We start from the raw sequence: 22,502 nt of genomic DNA, 5'->3' as shown, positions 1-22,502 counted from the left end.
AACAAAGTCTTATTTAACATAGTAAAAATACTGCTAATATTTTAACAAAGAGTTTATTGTACACAGGCAGATGTTTAACAAAACCGAATGTATAAATCCAGGCATTAATTTTATTCAGATTTTTAATACTGTATATATTTTTTCATACCTTGTCTTTCCAAATAATGTTTTAAAAGCCATTTTTCCTACTCTCAGACACAGTTCTTCAGGAATTAAAGACAGTTATGATTTTATAGGACAACAATCAATAAAATCTTTTTAAATCCTTACTAAAAAAAAAGCTTCAATTTTTCTTGACCTGCAGATTGTTAAGGTGATAGTTCCTTAATGTTATTCTTATCAGATAGGTTAAATTTGTTCTGTAACTTATCTTTGCTTGTTTTTTTGCTGTTCTGTAAAGATAAACAGCGCTACTGTGTCCTCCTTCATCTCTCATGGACCTACCTGTACACAGGAGGGTTGAGCAGTGACCAGGCACAGGCCCAGGACCCCTCACCTCTGGGTTAGGGAAGAACCCGCAGGGTAAGGGCACGCAGGCACTGGGGAAAGGCATGGGGCTGCAGTGGGACAGCTGCCACAGAGCAGCCCCCAGGCCCTTCCCTCCTGCCCAAGGCCAGCTGCTTACACTCCAAGCTTTAGGTTGAGCTGGAAAGTACAACTCGTATAATTATTTACACATTTTTCATGTTACTGTGTAAGTAAGGATCTGACCACACCAACCCACAACCACCTCAGTGTGCTGTGGTCTGGTTGCTACCCCCAAGCACTCCAGCACCTGGGGTTCAAGCAGCAATCCCACCATGGGTTTTCAGAGGGTGGAGGAAGATGCTCCAAAAACAAACCTGGCCTCCTCTGCTCCTTCTTATTCCAAGAGAAAGTACAGCCCAGTCACAAACTGACTGTTGTATAAAAAATAGCTATGCTGGATCAGAGGGGTGGCGTTCCTTATATACCAGAGATAAATACAGCTGATGCTGGATTAACTGACAGGAAGATGTGCCCCTGTTTTAGTTCTGTTTTCTTCAGGATAACACGAATAAAGTGAATAAATCCTCCTGAGCCCATGATTCAGGTGGATGAGAAAGGCCACAGGGACGATTTCTGTCAAGCACAAGAGAAAACAAAGCCTCTAAAAACTGAAAGTTGGTTACATTTGCAGAACATCAAAATGAGAAGCAAAGGCTTTTTATTCCTCAAGGATAAACCTGGAAATAATAAAACTATGGCTGCAGAGCAAACAGAAGGTAACAGGAGGCTGCCAGCTGAACTGCTGGCACTATTCAGGCCCTGGTTTGATGCCCACCCATCAGGTCCAGACTAGTTCTCTCAAAATCACCCCACTTGAAATCCTAAAATAAGAATAATTAATCAAATGGCCTTAGGTATTTGGAAGCATTCAAAACAGAATGACAGTCAGAACATTAAGAACTAAGAGCAGATGAAATAACACTTTAAAGAAAAGTATTTTAATGTAACACTATACCTATACATGGATTGCTTAAAAAAATTAGAATACAATGAACCCTTAAAGTGTATTCCACCATCAGTTTTTATAACCATGAAGGTCCTGTAGTCTAAATTTTTCCATCAGTACTGATGATGGATGGGTACAGAAAGTGAAAAAAGATGAACTGAATGGGATGAATGGAAGGCGAGAGTATTTCTGAAGACTTTCCTCCCACAGCACAAATTCAACAACATGTTTTCAAGTTAGTTTAGTTAAGCTATCATTACCTTCTGTGGAAATGTTGGTGAGAAAACTGCTGCAACAACACAGTAATCACTCCCCACCCCCAAGAAAAAAAAAAAATCTGAGATGTTTTTACCAATAGCAAGAACAGTTTAAGCACAATTAAGCAGTACTTTAGCTTCTTTCCCTTCCCCACCCCCCCAAATCTGGTAACAAATATTTAAAAAAAAAAGCTACAGTTTTAGAGGACTCGGAGGAAGGACAATACATACACCAATTAACATTGCTAACATTGCATTTTTTTCTTATTTAAAAAGCTACCATGAACACAGAATACCATGCATATACAGATATTACCAACTATTTTGAAATAACTGATCTTCAGTACGAGGGAATTACCTGCTTGCCCTAAAAGAGTTTTTCCCTCTAGCTAAATAAATGCTATAAAAAAAATGAAACAAAGTAAGTGAGTATATCGGCTTTACCAACACAGATGAAAGTGTGTCAACTATAGCGCTCGTTCTGAAACCGTGGAGCATAGTTTCTGGCACTTTCATTCTCCTGCGTTGTGATTAAGTCTATAATAGCGGTCAGTACTGCTGTATCCCTGGATTTAGTATCGTTCCAGTCCACGGGGTGCGGGTTTTCTATTTTTTCCTGTAGTAGATCATCGAGCTCTTGTCTTAAATTCTGCAGACAAAAAGTTTGTTGGAATGAGAAGAGACAGGCAAGTAGAAAGCCACACAATGTTACCACAGTAAGTTCAAACCCCTCACGTTGTCTGTTCTCCTAATCTTTAGGCCTACTGTTCTTACATCAATTTATTTCAACACTGCTACCTTCAGGATCAAAAGCTGCTTTTCAGAAACCAGCTTTGCCTTTTATGACCTGATCTCTGGATGTGATGGCCTGTTCATCCATTAGCTGACTCTTTAAGGAGACTAAAAATATTTGGATTAAGAAAGAGGAAGTCAGATGCAATTTCTAGGATCTAATAAACAAAGCTCTATTCAGCTCCTCTTTTCACTGGAAAGTATTATTGCCAGCTGAAGAGCCCCATCCTCATGTTCCATATTCTCATGGTTATTTATGGACTGATCAGGTCATCCTACAGCTTTTGCTACAGTAACTACAGAAATTGTGCTCTTCAAATCTCTTACTGAAGATGTTTATAAGCCCTTTAAATCCACCCTATGACTTCCTTGAAGCCTCCACTATTTTTCAACATCCCCATGAAATTTTCAGCAGAAGCTTTAAGAGTACCTTCCTTCCAACACTGCAAAAGGCACGCAAGCCTCATTCTCATTAGCCCAACTATTACACTGGAAACTCAAATACATAAATAAAACTTCAAGTGCCAGCTCCTAAGGCCAAACAGAAGGGAGTTCATCAGTGTTTACTTCTGCCCAGTTTATCATGTGATACAACAAGCTGGTCAGAATGTTATTTTTACTACAACTTTTTAATTTGCATTCATACACAAACCTTCAGTTAGATACCTTTCATTTACTGTGTATACTTCACATGCTTACTGGGAATACATTAAAAACGTTTTGCTACCTCCCTATAGCAATACATTAACAGTTTGGCAACAACATCAAATATAAAAAAACTCTAGGAAGAGTTATTGTTACACTAAGATTTCTGTATATATTAATATTAAATATAGTTACCTTAACTAACTGTGCTATTCTAGCTGGAGACTGGAAAACAATCCATTCATCCACAGCAATGGTATCCTGATCTTTATCCTTCTGAATGGATATATCCCCTCCAAAGAACAAGAGGCAGTACGGAGAGACTTCTGTACAATCATATAAGTAAATCTGCAAGAAGACAAAATTGTCCAGTCATCCTTGAAAGCATGTTATATGACATCACTAACCCTTAAGGAAACACAAGACAGAATTCCAGATCATTTTTCAGTCATTCATAGATTTGCAAAACAAATCTGAAGCAACTCAGTTGGAACGGTTACATAAAATCACATCAAATGGGAGCAAAAATGGTTCCAAATACAGTCCTTCACAGAAAGCACTGAACTCCAACTAATAAAAAGAAAGCTTGCAAACTTTTTTTCCTTAAAAAAATAAGAAAAAAAAGCAGCAGAAGCAAGAATCTAACATAAGTTAGTATACTAGCCATTTGTGGAACAATACCACCGAGATCCCACAGAACAGAATCTGACTGCATGTGAAAGAAGTGGCCCAAAACATGAAGGCTTCAAACAAAGCTGGCGCATACCTTCTGGGCCATGTAAGAGACATTATTCACATCCCTTGATCGAACACATTAAAGAGCTACAAAAATAAATAACAAATATAAACCACAACATACACTGCTAGTTCTCATCTTCAAATGGTACACAAGCCAGTTGTAATGGAATTCTGTCTCTTCCACATTAACAGATTTAGGATGAATATTAACTGTTCCATCTGTCTTAGTGCAAACTTTCACCCTGAAAAAAAAAGTAGTTTTACCATGGAAATAAGATACTGAAAACAGCAAAACCACATCCCAAGTTAAAAACCCTCCAATTCTCCACCAGTGTTCTGAACTCCAAAATGAGGACATTTGAAGGAACTTCTATTTCTTTCCTCAAAAGATTGCAACTGAATCTACAGTATTAATTTTCAGATACCCCTACCTCTGTGCTTAAGTTTAAATTCACCTCCTTAATAAACCCTGTTGTTCTCTCAAGTAGAAAAGACACGAGGTACTGAACCTTCCTGGCAGCTGACTTATACCTGGCTCCACCATGCAGCTAAGATGCAGTGACATGGGATCTCCCGCCACATTTGCAAGCTTACTCTTACATGCATCCTTGAGGTGACTGAAGCACACTGGACTTGGTTCAAATTGGAGAATCAACTGACTGGTAGTGCCAGCTGCAGATGGATCTAAATTAAGAGATCTGATGTAGAATTTTGACTACCTATTCTTACACCTACCACAGAAATAATCACTTGTTTTGTTTGTTCTTCTTTTTAATTCTAGGCACAGCGACTACTCCTAGCTTGGTGCTTCTATGTTACATACCCAGGAAAGTTAGGAAGTTAGCCAAGCTACCTAATTTAGAAAATACTTGAAACACAAACCAGCATTGTACCAAATCCTTACATTTTTCTCTTTTTGCTAAAGCTTGGCCGAATCTTTGCAACTTTTGGATATAAACCAGCACAGATGACTGCTTTGAGCAACTTCTCATTATCTGTAAAAGACAGCAAAGTAAGTAATGCAGTTCTGCAAATTGAGAATTTGACTCAAAAGCTTTCTGTTTCCTTCTACTGTTTACCCGAGTTGGTATTAGATTTGGGATCCTTGGGGTCTCTGCTATTCACAAATCCAGCTGCAAGGAGATGCTCAGCAAATTGTCCTTTCATGTTATGAAGCATCTATAGGAAATAAAAATTGTCCCAGAATGATGCTGTGCCAAAAGGCTCCTCCCCTTCCCCCACAGATGTATTCCTCCATTTTCAGACCATCAGGATGTTACCTGGAGTGTATTTGAAGACAGGAAATATTCCCAGCAGTAGTCTTTCTCAGTTCTGAATCCACGGCGCCGAGTCTCTTCCCAGCCCTAGAAATTCATACCATAGTTCAAAGGCATTTAAGTGAACACATACTAAAAATATTAACTATATAAGGACAGACCAAAAAAACCGTAGGTCATTACAAAGTTACATTTTTCTCCTTAAGAGAGAAAGCAAACCCTTTCATCTCTTTGTATTATGTTATGTACATATGTGTATGTATCTCCACACACCTATACACATATGGCACAGAGCAGAAAAACAACATTTTTGAATTGAAAACTTAGTTTTCCCATGGTGAGGAGCAAAATCTAGCCAAGTTTGTCAGAACTTCATTTGTTGCTACTAACAGTCTCGTGCTACACAGCTAAGTTTAAGTCTTTTCTAAGTCTCCAATGCTTTTGAAGCCCACTCCAGCCTCTTGCAGGTGCCGGAAGGTCAAGAGCTAATGACTCGGGGATTTTTATAGCACAACTGGGAAACTGCCACCAAGAAGTTCTACTGCGTTCATCCCTCATCAAATACATGTTTAGAAAGTAATGTTACCATGAATTTACATTTCCACCAGCATATCCACAAGAAATTAGGTTACTGAGCCTGGACAAGACTCCTTAACACTAGAAGGGTGAAAATTAATTTTGTTTTATGTTTCTGTAGAAACCAAGAAATACTTCAGAGCATACACTGATCAGATTTTTCTTTAGATTAAAGCATAACACCTAAACCAAAATTTCTGAAGGAAAGAACGTTAAAACATGCTTACCGTGAAAGCATTCACCACTGTCAGATGATCACTTTTTGTATTCTTTGACAATTCCTTTCTTCTTGCATCTGCTACTTTCTCCTTGCCCTATGAACAATTAGAACTTATAAAATATTCCTGACTGACAGACCATTCTTCCTTCTAGCTCACCTTCCCTAACTAGGGTACATACATACAGCAATACTTTGTATGGAACATACATAAAAAGTGATGCTACTTCCAATATTCTGTAAGCAAAACACATGCTATTAATTATTGTAAGGCAAACAGTACTTATAAACATGTAATTAACCTGAAAGTAGGATTAAAATTATTTTAAACTACAACATCTCAGTAGCATCCTAATATTCTTATGAGGATCTTAAAATCTTATCTGTAATGCTCTTCTTAGAAACTTTACCAAAGGAATGACAAAAGGGTCTTTGAAGCTGAGGCTTGCTGCAATCGTAAGGACTGGATCCAAGCAACAGAATAAAGCTCCAAAGAGAATCATTTTTCCGATATGTGGTTCAACTGGTAATCGTGCTAAATGTACACCTAGTGGAGTCAGCTCTTCTTGTCTGTCCAAAGCATTCTGTCATAAAAAAAAACAAAAACAAAGCACAAAGTCATAACTGCAGTGTGGAGGATGCAGCTAACTGTAGTATGGTCAGACAGGAAAGTGATCGTGCAAATTACAAACAGAAACATTCAACAGATACAATAAAGAGCAACCATCTTTAATTGTGTTTCAAGTGGTTTACTGGGCTCAGTGTCTTTCTGGACCAAAGTATGAAGACTAATTAACACTTCAGTGTCTTCTCCTGATCAAGCTTACGTTTGGACTTGCGTATTTCCTATCCCTTCAGTGTCACTTCTTGTTTCATTTACTCTTCTCTTTGCTACTATACAGCCTTGTCACAGAACAACAGATGTATCACTGAATGTCATCTAAACATTAATAGAATTATGACAATCAGTCTGCATAGCGCCTTTCATCTAAATTAGACATTGCAATTTATTGCTACAACTGGTTTGTATAATTAATACCAGGCAAAAAGTCAGTAGTACGAACAGCTCATTGATCTCTCCTGCCCCAACATCCAAAGGGGCACTGACATATGAGAGACCTTGTTCCTATCTGCCTTACTTACCCCCAGAAATAAATTCTTCACTAATCCAACTGGGACAGAAATACCACTTCAATATACAATATAAATATTCAATATTCAAATACAAAGTAAACTTCAATATTTGAAGCTTATTTCCTCTGTTCAGTCAAGATACAGGACGCTGCATAGCCTAGAGATACAGAGTCTGCATAATAAGGGATTCAAATGTCTAGACCTGTACAATCAGAATGGTCTTTGATAACAAACAATGCAGTAATAACACAGCTGTAAACAAACTTTTCCTTGCATGAAACTGTATGTTAAATAATACTTTACCAGCTCCATCAGATGATTTATGGCCAACATTACAGCATCACGAGATGGCGGATCCATTAGTTTGCTCAGAAAATAAGCAATTCCTCCAAGCTTTAGAATCTGAAAGAAAAAAAAAACCAAAAAGAATAAAGATGGCTACCCACCTAAAAATCAATAAGCAGTGATCACACTAGCTACAAAAGGTGTGAATAGCTCACAGCTTGAATTAGGATTTCAATAATTAAGAAGTAAGGACAAAATAAAGACATATTAGTGATGAAATTTTAAACATCTATTCTTCAGTATGTTGCATGTGGTATTCCTTATGCATGCATAGGAATTCCATGCAAACTTCCAAAAAAGAAATGTCACTCATGTCAGTTTTAGAAGAATTTTACCAAAAGGTAAAATTAAGAAGCCTTCTCTCTCAGCTCCCTGGCATTCTCACAGAAGCAACTCTGATCTAACATTTTTGGAGGAAAAAAACGTGTTCACATTTGTGTTAGAGTTCAGCTTTTATTTATACCAGACAATATATTTTTCTCGGTTTTGGTACCATTCTGCAAATAATCGCCGCACTTACTAATCGCATATATTGTGCTTTTGCTGTGACAGAATTTAGACTTGAAGACAACTCTAACCTCAGAGTTGCATTGATTTAATCTCTCAAGCTCTTATTCCAACAGAAATGTCACTAGTATACATGTTTGAAGACGCATATGCTTACCTTGATCTGCAAGCAAAGTTCTTCCAAAGGTGTCCTCAAGATCTCAGGTAGCTGATAATCATCTAGAAGGCTAGCACGGAGTCCATTGTATAGATGGTAACAGTGACCTGGCTGAACTCTACAACATATTTGAAGAAATAAATGCATGCTTTTTCTACGACACTGTGACATTATGACTGTGTTCATTTATAAGCAGCTTTCCAAAACACTTCAGGGAATTAGAATTGAAGTGTATTCAATTGCAGTAGCCATTTCAGCTTTCAGAAATATAGACCCATCAACAGGAAAACAAAGACATAGAAAATGCAGAAATCTCCAATTAACTACTCAAAGGGAACAAGAGAAGAACTGTACGTCTGAACAAAAGAAATACCGCAAGGTATTTTGCGGGGGAGTGAATATTTTTTAGATATATACCAAATTATTTAAAATTTAATTTGAAGGCAATTTTCACTTTAATGTATCATAGCCTCGTAAGCGAGGTGTGAACGCAAACATTATCAAATTTGAAAAAAATGCAGGATTTATTCTTCTATAATAAGGAAGGAAACTCATGACTGAAATGCAGCACAAGTTATGTCAGTTTCTTAGGAAAACAACAAACCATTCTTTCCCTAAGTACAAGAGAGTTGTGCTAGTATCTGCTTCCGAACATGGGATTAACAAAGTACTACCTTCAGCACACATGAGCTCCAAGACAGACTGAAACTTAACATCACAAAAGTTTTCTAACTCGCCATTATTCTTACCTTCCTGCTCGACCTTTCCTTTGCTTGGCATTAGCTTTACTAACCCACTCAGCTGCCATTGTGCTAATGTTGTTCTGGGTATCAAAGTGAGTTTCCTTTATCTTTCCACCATCTATAACGAATACCACGTCATCTATTGTAATGCTGTTTTAAAAGAAGAAAAAAAAAAAATGCAACTCATCTTTGCAAACTTAGCCTAGAATCTTAGAAAGGTTTAGCTTCTCTTTACCCCCTCCCAAGCTGCAAGCCAAAAGTTAAAAAAATTCTGCGCTTGGAATTTCATTAAGAAGAATGTTACTAAGCAGTTCAAGACCAAGCTTGTTTTATTCTCCTAGGTCTGGCACTATAGAGTCACTATATACAGTTATAAAGTCTGTAGAGGACAGGCAGCTCACATTTATTATGTACAACAACTGCAAGTCATTATAGATCATCCATGTTTTGATTTTTTTTAAACAACTCTCAAAGGAGAATTCCAGCTCAGTCTACAGACGTATCAGAATTGAAAGTGTTATAAATCTATGATACAAATATTTCAAATGCATTTTGAAAAAAAGTTAAACAGGCTTATTTTTTAATTTTCTCAAAATTATGTTTTTTTTTTGGTCTGCATAGCTAGCTATTTACCTAGTCTCTGCAATGTTGGTAGCAATCACGATTTTCCTTACTCCTGGCGGGGTCTTCTTAAACACCTGTAATTATCCATGGCCCATTTATATGTTTGCCAAAACCAAACATACACTCAATTAAAATTGTTGGTAGTTGCAAAACGTTATGTTATTGCATAATAATAAAAGACAAGCATACCTGAGTCTGGTTAACAGTAGGCATCAATGAATGTAAAGGTATGATAATAAACCTATCTGAAAATTAAAATCAGTAGAAGATACAGAGTAAGCACAGATACTTTAGTTACACAGGAAATCAAGAATACAGAACAGAGAAAATATGCTGCAAGTAAATCTACTATTTCCATTTCTTATTCTGAGTTGGTTTTTACCATGTAGATAATGGCATAGTAGCATAGTTTAATTATTATTATTTTTTAAATTATTTTTATTTTTTTGCTATTTGTTAGCAATGTTCGATACATTGGTGTTACGTGCAGATGACACATTCTGAAATACAGGCGTATATGCTAGAAGCTCCGAATAATATAAACTGAATAAACTAACCACCAGCTACAATAAGCTTCTCTGGTAGCCGCCAGCTACCTAAGCTTCTCTGGGATACAAAATCATTACGTTATTCTGCAGAAGATTCCCCCAAAAGCTAGTAAAACATAAAACTCACATAATAAACTCCTTTATACCTTTTTACTTTAGAATTTGCCATGTTGTATTATGATATGATATCTTGGTGAATACAAATTACTGTACAGAACATAATATATTCAATTGTAAATTAACTACTTAATAACTATTCAAGTTTACTTATTAAATTGACATTCTCCTCTGGTTTTCAATAATTCTCTATCTGTGGAATATACACAACATGAATTATTGTAAGACTATCTGAATAGTCAAAAGCATAGTTAGGACAAGTTAGCTGAACATGAGGTATGCAAACAAGACAAAATAAAGCATATAGGATAGGCATAGGATATTTTACTGTCCTATTAAAAGGCATCTAGGAAAAAGAATTTAAAAGAACCCATCAGCAAAGTATTAGAGAGAAGTTGCTTAAGCATCAAGCAAAAATAAGAAATTAACACAGAATGAAGAAAGAATTTAGTTTTGGATGGAAGTTACTGTAGCTATGTAAAAAAACAAAAAGCCGAACACACTGCAATCATTTTGAAAGGGAAGGAGGGAAGAAGAAAAGTCCAGTGCAATACCAGCAAACATAGGCAAAAATAAAAGTTTGCCACTAATGCTGCTGCTAAACTTGCACATAAAATTGTTTTTACCTGACTTAAACATGACTTGTGACATCAAGAGATCATGCAAAGTGCTAATGTTGTCCCATCCTGGAAGAAACACTAGAATTGCACCATCCTATATATAAAAGAAGCGAATGGGAAAGGAAACAGGTTACAATAAGTTACATGCTATGCAAAAGATCACCTACTTGCATACTGATACATATATTTCAAGTAAGTGATACCTGAAACCTCACTGACTACAACTTGAAATACTTTGTTTACTACAGAAAAAAAGTTTGTCTTGCTACACATTTATCTGAGCTTAATAAACAAAAACTTCCTTTTCGACATTTTGGCCTGCAGCATTTTAAACACTGTACGAATTTGAGCTGCAGTTAAACCTCGAAGAAACGAAGTGTTATTTTCAACAAAGAACAAAATAAAAAACAGTAAGTCATCTTCATTATCTACAGCTTAAATACTCTATCAATTGAAATATTAAGTAATTTGGCATTCTCAATTATCAGAATTTTCTTCAGTGACTCAAGCTACAGTGTCAGCTCTTCCACAGATGTTTTTGAACACATAAATGAATATAAAACTTCAGGCTATGCTGTAACCTACGTATATTCCCTATGGCAACAGAAGTTATTCTTTCAAGTTTCTTACTGCTTCAAGCACAGAAACCCTCTGATAACAATGTACCTAACAGTATTACATAAAAAACCTTTTACTGGGACTCTAATTAGGATCTTCAGCTTCAGAATCTGGTGGTTTTATATTTCAAGAACTACCTCATCTAAAATAACATAAAAGAAGCTACAAATTGAAATAAAGACTATGTAAGAGTTACTATGCTGGTCAGAGCCTCACAGAAACCTAAACGTGTAGGTGAGTAAAGATCTCAAGCATTCTTACATTAAAAAGTAACTAGTTGCGTTGTCATTACATCTGAAGCACATTCAGGGACAACTACTAATGAAAGCGGAGTAACTACAAAGCGTGACACGCTGTAAGTAGGAAGAATCTCCTAGCTACACATTTGGTAAATGTGACTGAATTTTTATATATCCTAGCAAAATTCTCATCTTCACAACTGCTAAATTACATTCAGATTACTCAGGCAGAAAACCATTTAAAGCCCATGACATACTGTAGATATGAGGGACTGGATATCAACTCTAAGCAGTGCTGTGCCCTCTCTCTGTCATTCCTGATAGGGAAGCTCCTAGATGTAAAACATTTAGTTGTACATTGAAGAGGTTCTCAGATTGGTTTTCTACAGCTATTTCACAAACCGTAGGTTTTACTACACACCCCTAAAAGTACTACCTTGGACAAGATAAACACATGCAGTCAGAAGAAGAACTAAGAGTTAAAAATTCGTGTGCAATTACACTAGTTTTCATCAGATGACTAATGTGTATGAAGACATTTAAAAGCTTATCCCAAGGAAAAGAAGCTGCAATCGGAGTTAAATGGAACCCAAACCTTCAGACTTCTATCCTGTTTTATTTGAGTCAATCTCTACTATCATCAAAAGATTTATAGTCTCTTTAGAACAAAAATGTCTGAAATTACTATATTGAATATATATGCAAGTTATCCAAGCTTTTTACACGCATAGCTATCATTAACGCCTACAACTGTTATTCAAGAACTTAGATACGTGCTACCTTTTAAACCTGGAATCTGTTGCAAAAAACACTGTCTGACCACATTCTAAACTCGGGGCTTAAATAGCAATTGGGTATTTAGAGCTGTTAGATTACTTTTGAGAAAACAGAAAATAAAACTAATAACAAAAAAAAAAAAAAAACCCTCTTCCTTATATGCATGTAATAAACCAAAATAACCACCAGCTTTAACTTTCTCCACCAGCCACTGACCACAATTCAGTCATAGCATGAGAACATGCTGATAGGACACAGAAACATACCTCTTCTTCCAAAACAATGTGTCTGATAAGTGCTGCTATAAGGTCAAGGTCAACCTTGTCGTCGTCCATCATTTCCAAGGCATCTATAGTACTCGCTGAGTACCTACAGGCAACAAGAGCATGCAGATTGATTACTTGCTAGCACAAAGTCATGCACTCATCTCTGCTGTAAGGTTCTGCAATCACTCATCTGTGTAACCTACTACTGCTAATTGTACCTACTAATTGTACCTACAAAGAAAGACTTCCGTCTTTCTTTGTAGGTACAATTGAACAGACATGCTGCTCTGAAGACTTATTTTAGTTCAATTATTGCCAGTTTAGAATAGTAAGTTTAAGAATTATGACTGAACTGTGTTTGGAGCATTTACATGACATTTTTGGGTTATGGATCTCATGAATTATCTAGGATCTAAGTAATCTGAGTTTACCCTTCAATTTATCTCTCCCTCACAGTAAGCACAGAAGGCATCTCATCTGTTCAGCCCTTTCTTTTCATGAAACCTAGTACCAATTACCAGATTGTTCCAAAGACCTGTCTGAGAAAGGGACGGAGAAGTAGAAAAGGACAAGTAGAACATGGGATAGAACAGAGAGCACCGAGGACTTGCTCCCTTAGGAAAGGGAGGTAAAACAGAGCCACCTGTATTAGTTATTGCTGTGAAGCTGGATATATAGGAAGTCACAAACTGCAGAGGTATAATAAGACAGGAGAAGGAAAGAAAGATGCCGTTCCTGAAATAAATTTGCCAGGCTACGTAAGTAACCCACTTATTCAGATAGCAAAGCAGTCAAATGCTGGCAAAGAGAATGTCTCAAGCACAGAGTCTCTGCTGGGTGCTGAAGAGGCAAAGTTATTTAGCTTAGTCTTAAACCACTCTTGAGGAGTATTAAAATGTTCATTAAATTAACAACACTTAATGCAGAAGAGTGAGAACAACCTGCCCCGCAGCTGCCTTAAGTATTCTGGCCATCGTTCCCTGTAGATTTCCTCTTTTTCTTCTTTTTCTGGTCTGCTTATATGCCCTTGCATGAAGCCTTTCTTCCACCGTGGCCGACGGTCTGTGTTTTCTGGCATATACCTTTAAAGTTAAATAGAAAATAAATTTAGAAACTAGTAATTTAATCCAGCTGCATGGGAGTTTTCTAAACTGTGGACAATATACAGTACTTTAGCTGTACCATATAATACATGTAGGATTCTAGAACTCTCCTCTAAGACTTTTTTTTTTAATTACAGAAATGATAGGTACCATCTCCAGTAAACATGAAAACAAGTAAAAAATAAACATCAAAGACGAGCTTAATTTATCCACCTGAAAATTCACCACACTGAAAGACAAAACACAAGTTGTTCTCTTCCCCACACCAGCATTTCCAGGTTGCTACAAGCCTATTACTGTAAAAGCTACCGAACTTCCGTCAAAAGGTTTTCTGCAACAAGATGTCCAACAAGTTTACTCCTGAAAACCACAACTAATTTTTCAACAGGCTATGTAGACTGAGACAATCTTCAAAAAGACATACTAAGTAAAATGAAAAACAAACTAAATACTATCTATACTGATGCTGAGAAAATACACTTACCTCAACTTCTCAATTACGTCTTCAAGAAGATACTCCACCACTGGGAAAGTGAACCCAGGTATGTGAACCATTGGACAATTATCTGTTGAGAAAGGCATACGTCATTTCTAAGCAGCAAAAAATTTGCAAAAAATTACATCATTAATTCCTTTTATTAAAAGCAATCCTAAAATTTGACATCTGCATTATGCCATAGAAGCCTGTATCACTTAGAAGGAAAATTCATAGGAAGCATTTAACCTACCAAAGTATTCAGAAAACTTCTCTGCGTTTAAAGTAGCACTCATCAGTATTACTTTCAGATCCAAACGGACATTCAAAAGATCTTTAATAATGCTCATTAAAACATCTGATTGAAGATTTCTTTCATGAATTTCATCAAGGACTACATGACTAATACTGGACAAATGCCTGAAACAGAAGAACAAAAAATTAAACATTTGCTTTTAGCAGAAGTAAAAAATAGAGCAGAGACTAACAAGAACAGGTCATTAGTCAAGTCATTCGATAATTGCATTTAGTTTCTAATAAAACAGGAAAACTTACTTATCTGACTGAAGCCACTGTAGGACAATTCCTGTGGTACAGTATAAAATTGAGCCTTGTTTCCTCGGTAACCGACTGGAAGAAATACATCAAGAATTCTTCAGTTCTCTTCTTTATTTTACAAAGTACTTAATAAAAAATTAAAAATTAAAACACAGGTAGTTGTTACAGACATTATGAAGTACACCTCATTCTTGAACTTGTTCACAGTTCAGCTGAGAGAACAAGGGTTTAGGACAGAGTCACAGCATTTTTGGTGATGGGAAATTAACTACTCGTAGCCTGACGGAACCTCTGACTTCATTTCTCATCATTTCTGCACTGATCTGCTGACTCCAAATTCTCACAACCATCTGAACTCAGCACAGATGACAGCTGTGTCATACACAGCACTGTAACATTCTTGATTAAACATTAAAGAAAACAGAAATGAGATTCCATAAACTAGTGCTTCAAATTAAAGTGCTGGAAGGACTGAACTGTCATCTCTCACCAGCAGTTTTTCCATCAGTGGTAAGTGAGGTTTCGTTGTTTCCTAGTTACATCCCAGGTAATTTTTTAAAATTACAAATCACTGCAAGTGTAGTAACTTTTGTTCTATGGCATTAGGTCTGTGAACTCTTGTTAACAAGACTAAATTTATTACTTGACCTTAACGGAATTACTCATTAGGTAACAAATACATAATTCTACCCAGAAATACGGCTTATAGCATTCTCTCCTTTAACATTTTAATTTCTCCTTGAAATTAATTGATTAGGGACATTGCTTTTAACCTCTGTGTATAGCAAAACCTTTCAGAAGAACTGAAAAAAGGACTTACTAGTGAAAGTACAGCTTAGTGCTAACCAATTCTGCCAGCCTGAAACTCAGAACTGACTTCACATAACAACCTCAAACCACTCATGTACATGCTACACAGAATATTATAACCATGCTTAAACTTTTTGAGTATTTTTCAAAAACTTTATTACCTGTACCAGCTATTCAGAGGAATGTCTTTTGGAGAAAATAAGAGAATAAAAGTGTTTGCCCGTGTTAAGAACTGCCTTGCAGTTTTTTCGTTTTGAGTCGATACCGCTTTACATGAAGGAACAAAAACTGTCAAGAGAGCCTCTTACCTCTGAAGACGAATCTGGTATCCTGTACTCTTGCCATTACCGCATGCTTCTGCCCTTTCAGCAGCAACTCTCTCAGCCACCTTCAAAAAAACAACAGCTCATTAAAAAAAACAAAACAAAACACACAAGGCTGATCCATGATTTAGCTACTCATCAGTAAGAAACACCTAGAACCAAGATGCAATGTAAACAACAGAACACCATGAAAAACATCTTTTCCCTTTCCTTGAGAGCAGTGTTTCCTGTCTGCAAATCAAGAACAGATGAGCAACCCAAGACACGTTTTAGAAAAACACAACCACCTAGGCATCAGCAGTACACTCCTCCAGAATGCACCACCCCTTTCAGTACGGCCAGCTTTCCTCACGGAGAGTGATGTTCTATACTCATTTGATCCTTAACTATAAAGAAGAGCAATTACTGTGCACTGAAAAGCCAAGTTCTTTCTTGCTCTTTAATACATTTCTAAAGGGCTACACAACACTACTGTTTATCTTACTTCACATATGCACTGCCCAGTCCATTAAAGCCACCAATATAAACCATGCCTACATTCAAGGAAAAGGGAGGCATACAGCACCAGTACTTTGATCACTACCAAAACTTACGAAGTATCGAATTAGTGTATATTAATAAAATTGTTATTTGCAATAGCATCAATTAAGACTGAAAATGAATACACAAAAAACAACCTTTCCTGTCCACTGCAGGCGGAATGCTTATCTTGAGCTTTACCATTAGTGTGACAACATCCAAAAATAGATCAGTTTCTTTGAGAGGTACACAGTATCTATCTGGTCATTTGGATTTTTTCCAGATCTTAACTTCAAATAATCTACCAGATTGTATACTCAGCTAATAAACTTGCCCTGTAGCTTAGGCCCAGTAGAAAGAGATCTGTTTTTGTTCAAAAATCCTAAGACAGTAATTTTATCTGGACTTACGGTGGGGATGACAACAAAGAAACACACCTACAACCGTAAGAAATAAGTTAGTCAGCTTGTCAAAGTGGAACTTACTGAGATAGCACTGATCCTCCTAGGCTGAGTACAAACGATCCTGCAGGTAGACCCCTTCCCTCGCTCTATGTAGTCATCCAAAATGAACTGCGTGACTTGTGTAGTCTTTCCACAGCCGGTTTCACCACTTATCACAGTTACTCGATTATTATTTATAAGGTTTACAAGTTCCTGTTTCCAGAGAAAGAAAACATTTGCAAGTATTATGGTCAAAAACAGATTTTAGAAGTACTTTGGTAATTCTCCACTACTGTCAATTTAAAAGTCAATAAATAAATCACAACAACCATATACCCATCTGTTTCCAGTAATACTGAAACCTCTGAAAGCTGCAGCACCTCCACAAATCATGAATCTTTCTTCAAATTAAACATATGCTTACCTGTCTCATCCCATACGAAGGGAGTTTCTCTCGGAATCTCTGAGAAAAGAAAAAGCAACAGTACATGTTTTCAAACTTTATTTCAGAATTACTTCAACACTGAAGTAATATTAACAGATTTCATCCATGATCTAGATGAAACAGATCAATAACACGACAAGCTGCTCACCCAAGACTGAACAGGCCCACTAGAAATAAATTTAATTCCATGCATGTTCTCAGTTTCACTAAACGTACCAGAAATATTTAACACCAACAGTTCCGTACACAAAGAGGCCAACATACACAGTTAAAAGACTAGGGCCTCGAACAGCAGGCTTCCCATTTGAGAGGTGCTAAAACCGTTTCCTTGTACGGCTTTATACACTGCCATTACAATAACCTCAACTACATTTTGAAGAGTTGTTCCTTCACAGCCTATTGCCCTACTTTTAATTTTACACACAAATGCAAAGATAAAAGTCCATTTAAAAAAGAGAACAGAAAATACACATCGAACTATACAATGCAAATACTTAAAATTTTGGATTTTAAACAATCAGAAATTATCACTGACAATCTAATTTTCAAAACCAAAAGCTTTCTTTTTAACTCATGGGAAAGTACCTGCATTTCAACATATCTAGGATCAGACTTCTTCTTTCTTAGATCTTCTTTAAGTTGCTCATCTAAATCTGTATCCTGCTGATTTTTTTCAAACAGGTATTCCACATCCCGATCAAGGAATGTTTTTTCCAAGACTGGTCTCTGTTTGATAGGAGCTTTTTCCACCTCTGGTTTCACTTTTGCGGGCTGTTCTGGAGTATTACTGAAATAATGGCAAAGAACAGAAGCTTCAAAGGTTACCCAATACATGCTTGGCCACTGAGAAACGTCCACTGAAAAGTTCACTGAACCACTCCAGGCAGATCTGTTTTTGAGACATTACATCCCCAAGTTTTTTGAGCCCTAAGCTGAAGGCAGCGTGGTGTACATTGTAAAAGACGAAGAAACGTACAACAGGGTCATGGGAACAAAAAACATACAACAGGATCTTCAAATGTAACGTGTTCTTTTGCATTAAAGCTAACGTACTAACAGAACATCTCCAGAGAACTGCTGCTTAACGGCCTGTCAGAACCACTGCCCCATAGCCGGATCTTTCACCAAAACCCAAACCCATCAACCCAGCGCACTGAAGGCAAGGTACATGACCTCCCCGTCTCACTGCCTACTTAAATCCTTGCAGAAAAGGAGTCAAGAATGGGCCCTATTTCACAGAGGCTGAGAAAACCTCCCAGCACCAGAAGAAGGATGACAAACGCCACCTGTGGATGAGCGCACCCAGAGGCCACAGGAACTTGGTCACTCCGATACACAAATCCCCGGCTGTGGGCCTGGGGATCAGCGAAAGGGTTTTATGACTCTGGGTAAAGCCGTAACACCCCAAACTCCCCAGCAGCCCGGGAGGGAGCCTTGCAGCAACGGTCAGAGCCCCCCGAGCCAGGATCCTTACCCGTCCTCGTCCCCGGACCACCAGGACATGGCGTCGGGCTCCTTCTCGCTCCTGCTCTGCACGGCCGTCAGCAGCTGCGCGATCTGCTCCTCGCGGCGCTCGTCCATCCGCACCACGGCCCGCTGCGGACAGCACAGCGCGGCGTCACCCCCGCGGCCCGTGACGTCACTCGCACGACCCGTGACGTCACCCCCGCGTCAGGCAGCGCCCCGCCGGCCGCCCCCCCGGCCCCCACCTGCTGCCGGTCCGTCTCCTTGCTCCTCTGGCCCTGCTTCCGCGCGTACCACAGCCCGATCTCGCGGCCCTTCAGGTGGCTGGGGTGCCGCCCCCGGCCTCCCCCGCCGCCCCCGCCGCGCCCCCCGTGCCCGCCGGCCGAGGAGGAGGCTGCGGGGCCGCCATCGCCGCCCCGGGCCCAGCCGCGCCGCTGCTCCGAGCTCATGGCCGCCCCCGGCCGGCTCCCCTCAGCGCCGCGCCCCGCCCCTTCCGCCGCAGCACTTCCGTTCGCCGCGGGCTCCGCCCCCCGGCTCAGGCACCGCCCCCCAGCTCAGGCACCGCCCCCCAGCTCAGGCACCGCCCCGCCGCCTCCGAGCCCCAGGTTCGCGGGTTCGAGTCCCGCTCCCCCCATCGTGGCCGTGCGCTGCTACACGGGGCTCCAGTGGCAGAGGAATGTCCTCTTTGCTCATCGCTACCGCCTCTCTGCACTGTCCCCTCAACACGGGGAGACGCGTGTGTTCTGAAGGAAATACGACGGGTTGAAACATTTCCGATAGATTTGTACACGTAAATGTTGGGAAGAGTAACTGCGCGTCTCCCAGCGCAAAGATCATCTCACAACGTCTACAGATTACATTTCCTGCAATAATCCTGGTGTCTCGCAGATTATCGAGCCTCCCCAAGGCCTGTTGCCCACCCCTGGCACTCGCCCCTCCAGCAGCAGGCTGTCACCATGCAGTAACGTGTCTGCACCAAGCCCATGGTGCAGCAGCCCAGGAGCGCTCTGTGCCCTTCCCTCAGTAATTGGGGGCACTCCTTGAAGTCCAGCTCCCGATGAGGGAACGTGGCACTTGTGGGGCACGCTCTGGGCTGAGGCACAGCCGGAGAGGAGCCACGCCACAGCTGTGAGCCCGCGAGGCACTGCCACCATCGGCACGGCTGTCTGTGTGGGGACAGGCTGTGTGTGTAGGGATGGGAGGGTGTTAACATCGTTCTGCACAACAAACAGGAGAGTGCAAAATACAGGCATATACGCATACGGGTACTGCAATTCATATAGGAGCTGCTGCCTGAGTCTAGAAAAGCAGAATTTATTCCGTTCTGAATCACCTAAATCTGCAAAATTCATTACAAGAGAGGAACGTAACGCTCAAAAGCTCATCTTGGAAATCATTATAGTGATATGTACCGGGAGGTGAAATCGTGTTCCAGAATCTATGTATCAACCCCAAATCCATAACGGTAAAATAATATATAAGTAACATTTATTTTTTATGAAATTACTGCATTTTGAAACAGTTTGATGTTGTCAGATGTATTTTCTATCGAGATTAGAACAGGAAATTTACACTTCAGTGCCACGCTATAGCTTTTATTGCAAGAAGCACAATCCTTTGGGGCTTTGGGGATTTGGGGCTGGTCCTGCTTCTTACAGACTTCGTTTTCTTGTAACTCTGTTAACTTAATGTTATTCTCAGTGTACATGAGCACCACTGAAAGGAAACCCTAGCCCACTGGATATACTGCTTACCAAAGATTACCCCCGAAAGACTTTTGCCCTTTCTTGTTCTCTATCCTTTGCATTATTCAAAAGCCCAAGTACTAAGAGCAGGGGAAGCCCAGGGGCTGATGCAGGTCACATTTTCCAAGGGATTTTTGTTCAGCCAGTTGCTATGGTGTCTGAGCAGAGATGAGGTCTCTTTCAAGTCACCTTCAAACGGTCATTGACAAACACTTTGCCCTCAAATGTCAAGCTGTCAGTGAAATACATTAAAAGGTCATACAGGGGATAAGCAACAGAAGAAGAAGGTTTTGTTTTGTTTTGTTTTGCTTTTCCTTTAAAAACTATTAGAAAAGAAGTGCTTTAAAAATTAAGTCCAAATGCATTTCATACAATGATAAATAAAGACACGTTGACACGTACTGAATACACAACCAGGTGCGAGTGTTCTCGTACAGCAAGTGTTTGCTGCTTTGTGCAAGGAGCTGGTATCTACTGAATAATTACATAATTGCCTTTTCAGACTGTTTAAAATGTTTAATGATGTTAGTTTAAAGTAAAATATAAAACAATCAGACATTTGTACATGATCAAATTTACAGATTCATTAAAGAAAAGTTCCTTTTCATTACAGCAGCAAGACAACATTCTACAATTAGGTCAAGCTCAGGGTCACAGTTATGCAGTTATGCCTCCTAATCCTAACCCCTTCTAAATGCATCCATCAGAACAAACAGAAGGTGTGATGGGCCGCATCCTCTATCACAACCTTGCTACCTTTTTTCTGGAGCGAGCATGTCTGTTGCTATAAGGCAACTTTCTGTGTTCCTGCTACAAACACAAAGCAAAGCAATATATTCGGTCCCTCTGCTCTATGCCTATGGATGTAATGTATTCAATAGACTTATTGTTTGTTCCTTCTACTGTAGTTTCTTGTTAAATCTGAAATATAACATAGCATCTTAGTGGTACTGAGAGTCTTGAGGCAGTCTTACAAGAACTCTTGTTTCCACCTTGGAAAGGTGGCACATGAAAAGCACACCTTGCACAGTGATCCATCTCGATTGCAGCAGCAATGATTACAAACCCTCAGAAAAAAGAGCTCCCGATCAAAAAGCACTAGCATTTCAAGCCTTTGCAGTGTATTTCATGTAAGCCTTAAGGACTCCATTCACCGTTTCAGCCTTGGCTTCTCTAAATTTGACACAAAACAGAGTATTCACGGGTTTTAGGTTGATTTCAGGCTTATTTCTAGGTTCCCCATAAGCCAGTAGAGGAACAGGCTCCTCCAGAGGGTGCTGCAGGGCAGGATCCTGATCTACGTAATGTTTGACTCTCGAGGTCAACATCTGCCAGGTCTCTAAGTTTGTCCTCCTTGAATAGCTTTATCCCCCTCTCCTAAGGAGTCACAGACCAGTTGTAACCCCCAGCTCCTGACTCAGCCCTAAAGCATGAGGGTCCACCCAGAGAGGTCTGATGGCAGGACTGCTGACAGACAGAATATATAGGGGCAGAAAAAGGGGCAAGTGTTCCTTGAAAGCCACAGGGACTTCTGCAGCTATCAGCAAGCTGCGCCTGCTCTCACGGCTGTGTTGCTGAGATTACTAGCTGAGGAAGAAAACAGTATTGCAAATCTATTCCTTGCTTAGGGATGGCTCTAGTCTTTAACCATGAAAAATTACTGAAATTAATGTTGATGTTACAGCTCTTCAAACACTTCAAATGCTGCCTTATCTGGATGGAGAGCAAATATCTGCAAGGTTGAGAAACTTCTTCACTCGTTAAGAGATCATGGAGGCAGAAAAGGGCACACTTCAGAGTAACTGACAGAAAATTAATGAACATTTGATGCACTTGCAAACAGAAATGTCAAGCCATGAGAACACTTGAATTTCACAATTTTGGACTTACAAAATGTGCACGCTTACATTTCAGCCACTTGTATCCAAAGGTCCATACACTGGCCA

At 39.2% G+C, this 22,502-nt stretch overlaps 1 protein-coding gene across 2 annotated transcripts; it reads right to left on the bottom strand.

Annotated features, from left to right (window-relative positions):
• Window positions 1-10: 10 nt before the first annotated feature.
• On the bottom strand, window positions 11-19,260 carry DHX36 (DEAH-box helicase 36; the record flags this gene model as incomplete). Of its 2 annotated transcripts, XM_084292026.1 has the most annotated exons (26): window positions 11-1,101; window positions 2,176-2,380; window positions 3,364-3,516; window positions 4,028-4,148; window positions 4,811-4,901; window positions 4,986-5,085; window positions 5,187-5,270; window positions 5,987-6,073; window positions 6,387-6,560; window positions 7,414-7,512; window positions 8,120-8,237; window positions 8,869-9,012; window positions 9,496-9,560; window positions 9,676-9,731; window positions 10,778-10,865; window positions 12,672-12,774; window positions 13,613-13,753; window positions 14,259-14,340; window positions 14,503-14,669; window positions 14,805-14,879; window positions 15,926-16,005; window positions 16,945-17,115; window positions 17,327-17,365; window positions 17,933-18,134; window positions 18,822-18,943; window positions 19,057-19,260. In XM_084292026.1, the coding sequence occupies 25 exons, from the start codon at window positions 19,258-19,260 to the stop codon at window positions 2,195-2,197; spliced, it is 2,952 nt and encodes a 983-aa protein (XP_084148152.1). In that variant the 3' UTR covers window positions 11-1,101; window positions 2,176-2,194. The 2 variants fall into 2 exon arrangements, with proteins under 2 accessions (XP_084148152.1, XP_084148151.1); XM_084292025.1 differs by lacking the exon at window positions 11-1,101 and having other exon boundaries at window positions 1,968-2,380.
• Between the last annotated feature and the right edge of the window lie 3,242 nt (window positions 19,261-22,502).

This window comes from Netta rufina (assembly GCF_964035555.1).
Source record: "Netta rufina genome assembly, chromosome: 9".
NCBI lineage: Eukaryota > Metazoa > Chordata > Aves > Anseriformes > Anatidae > Netta > Netta rufina.
Note: the sequence above shows the minus strand (reverse complement) of the source record. Positions and strands in the feature narration are given on the sequence as shown.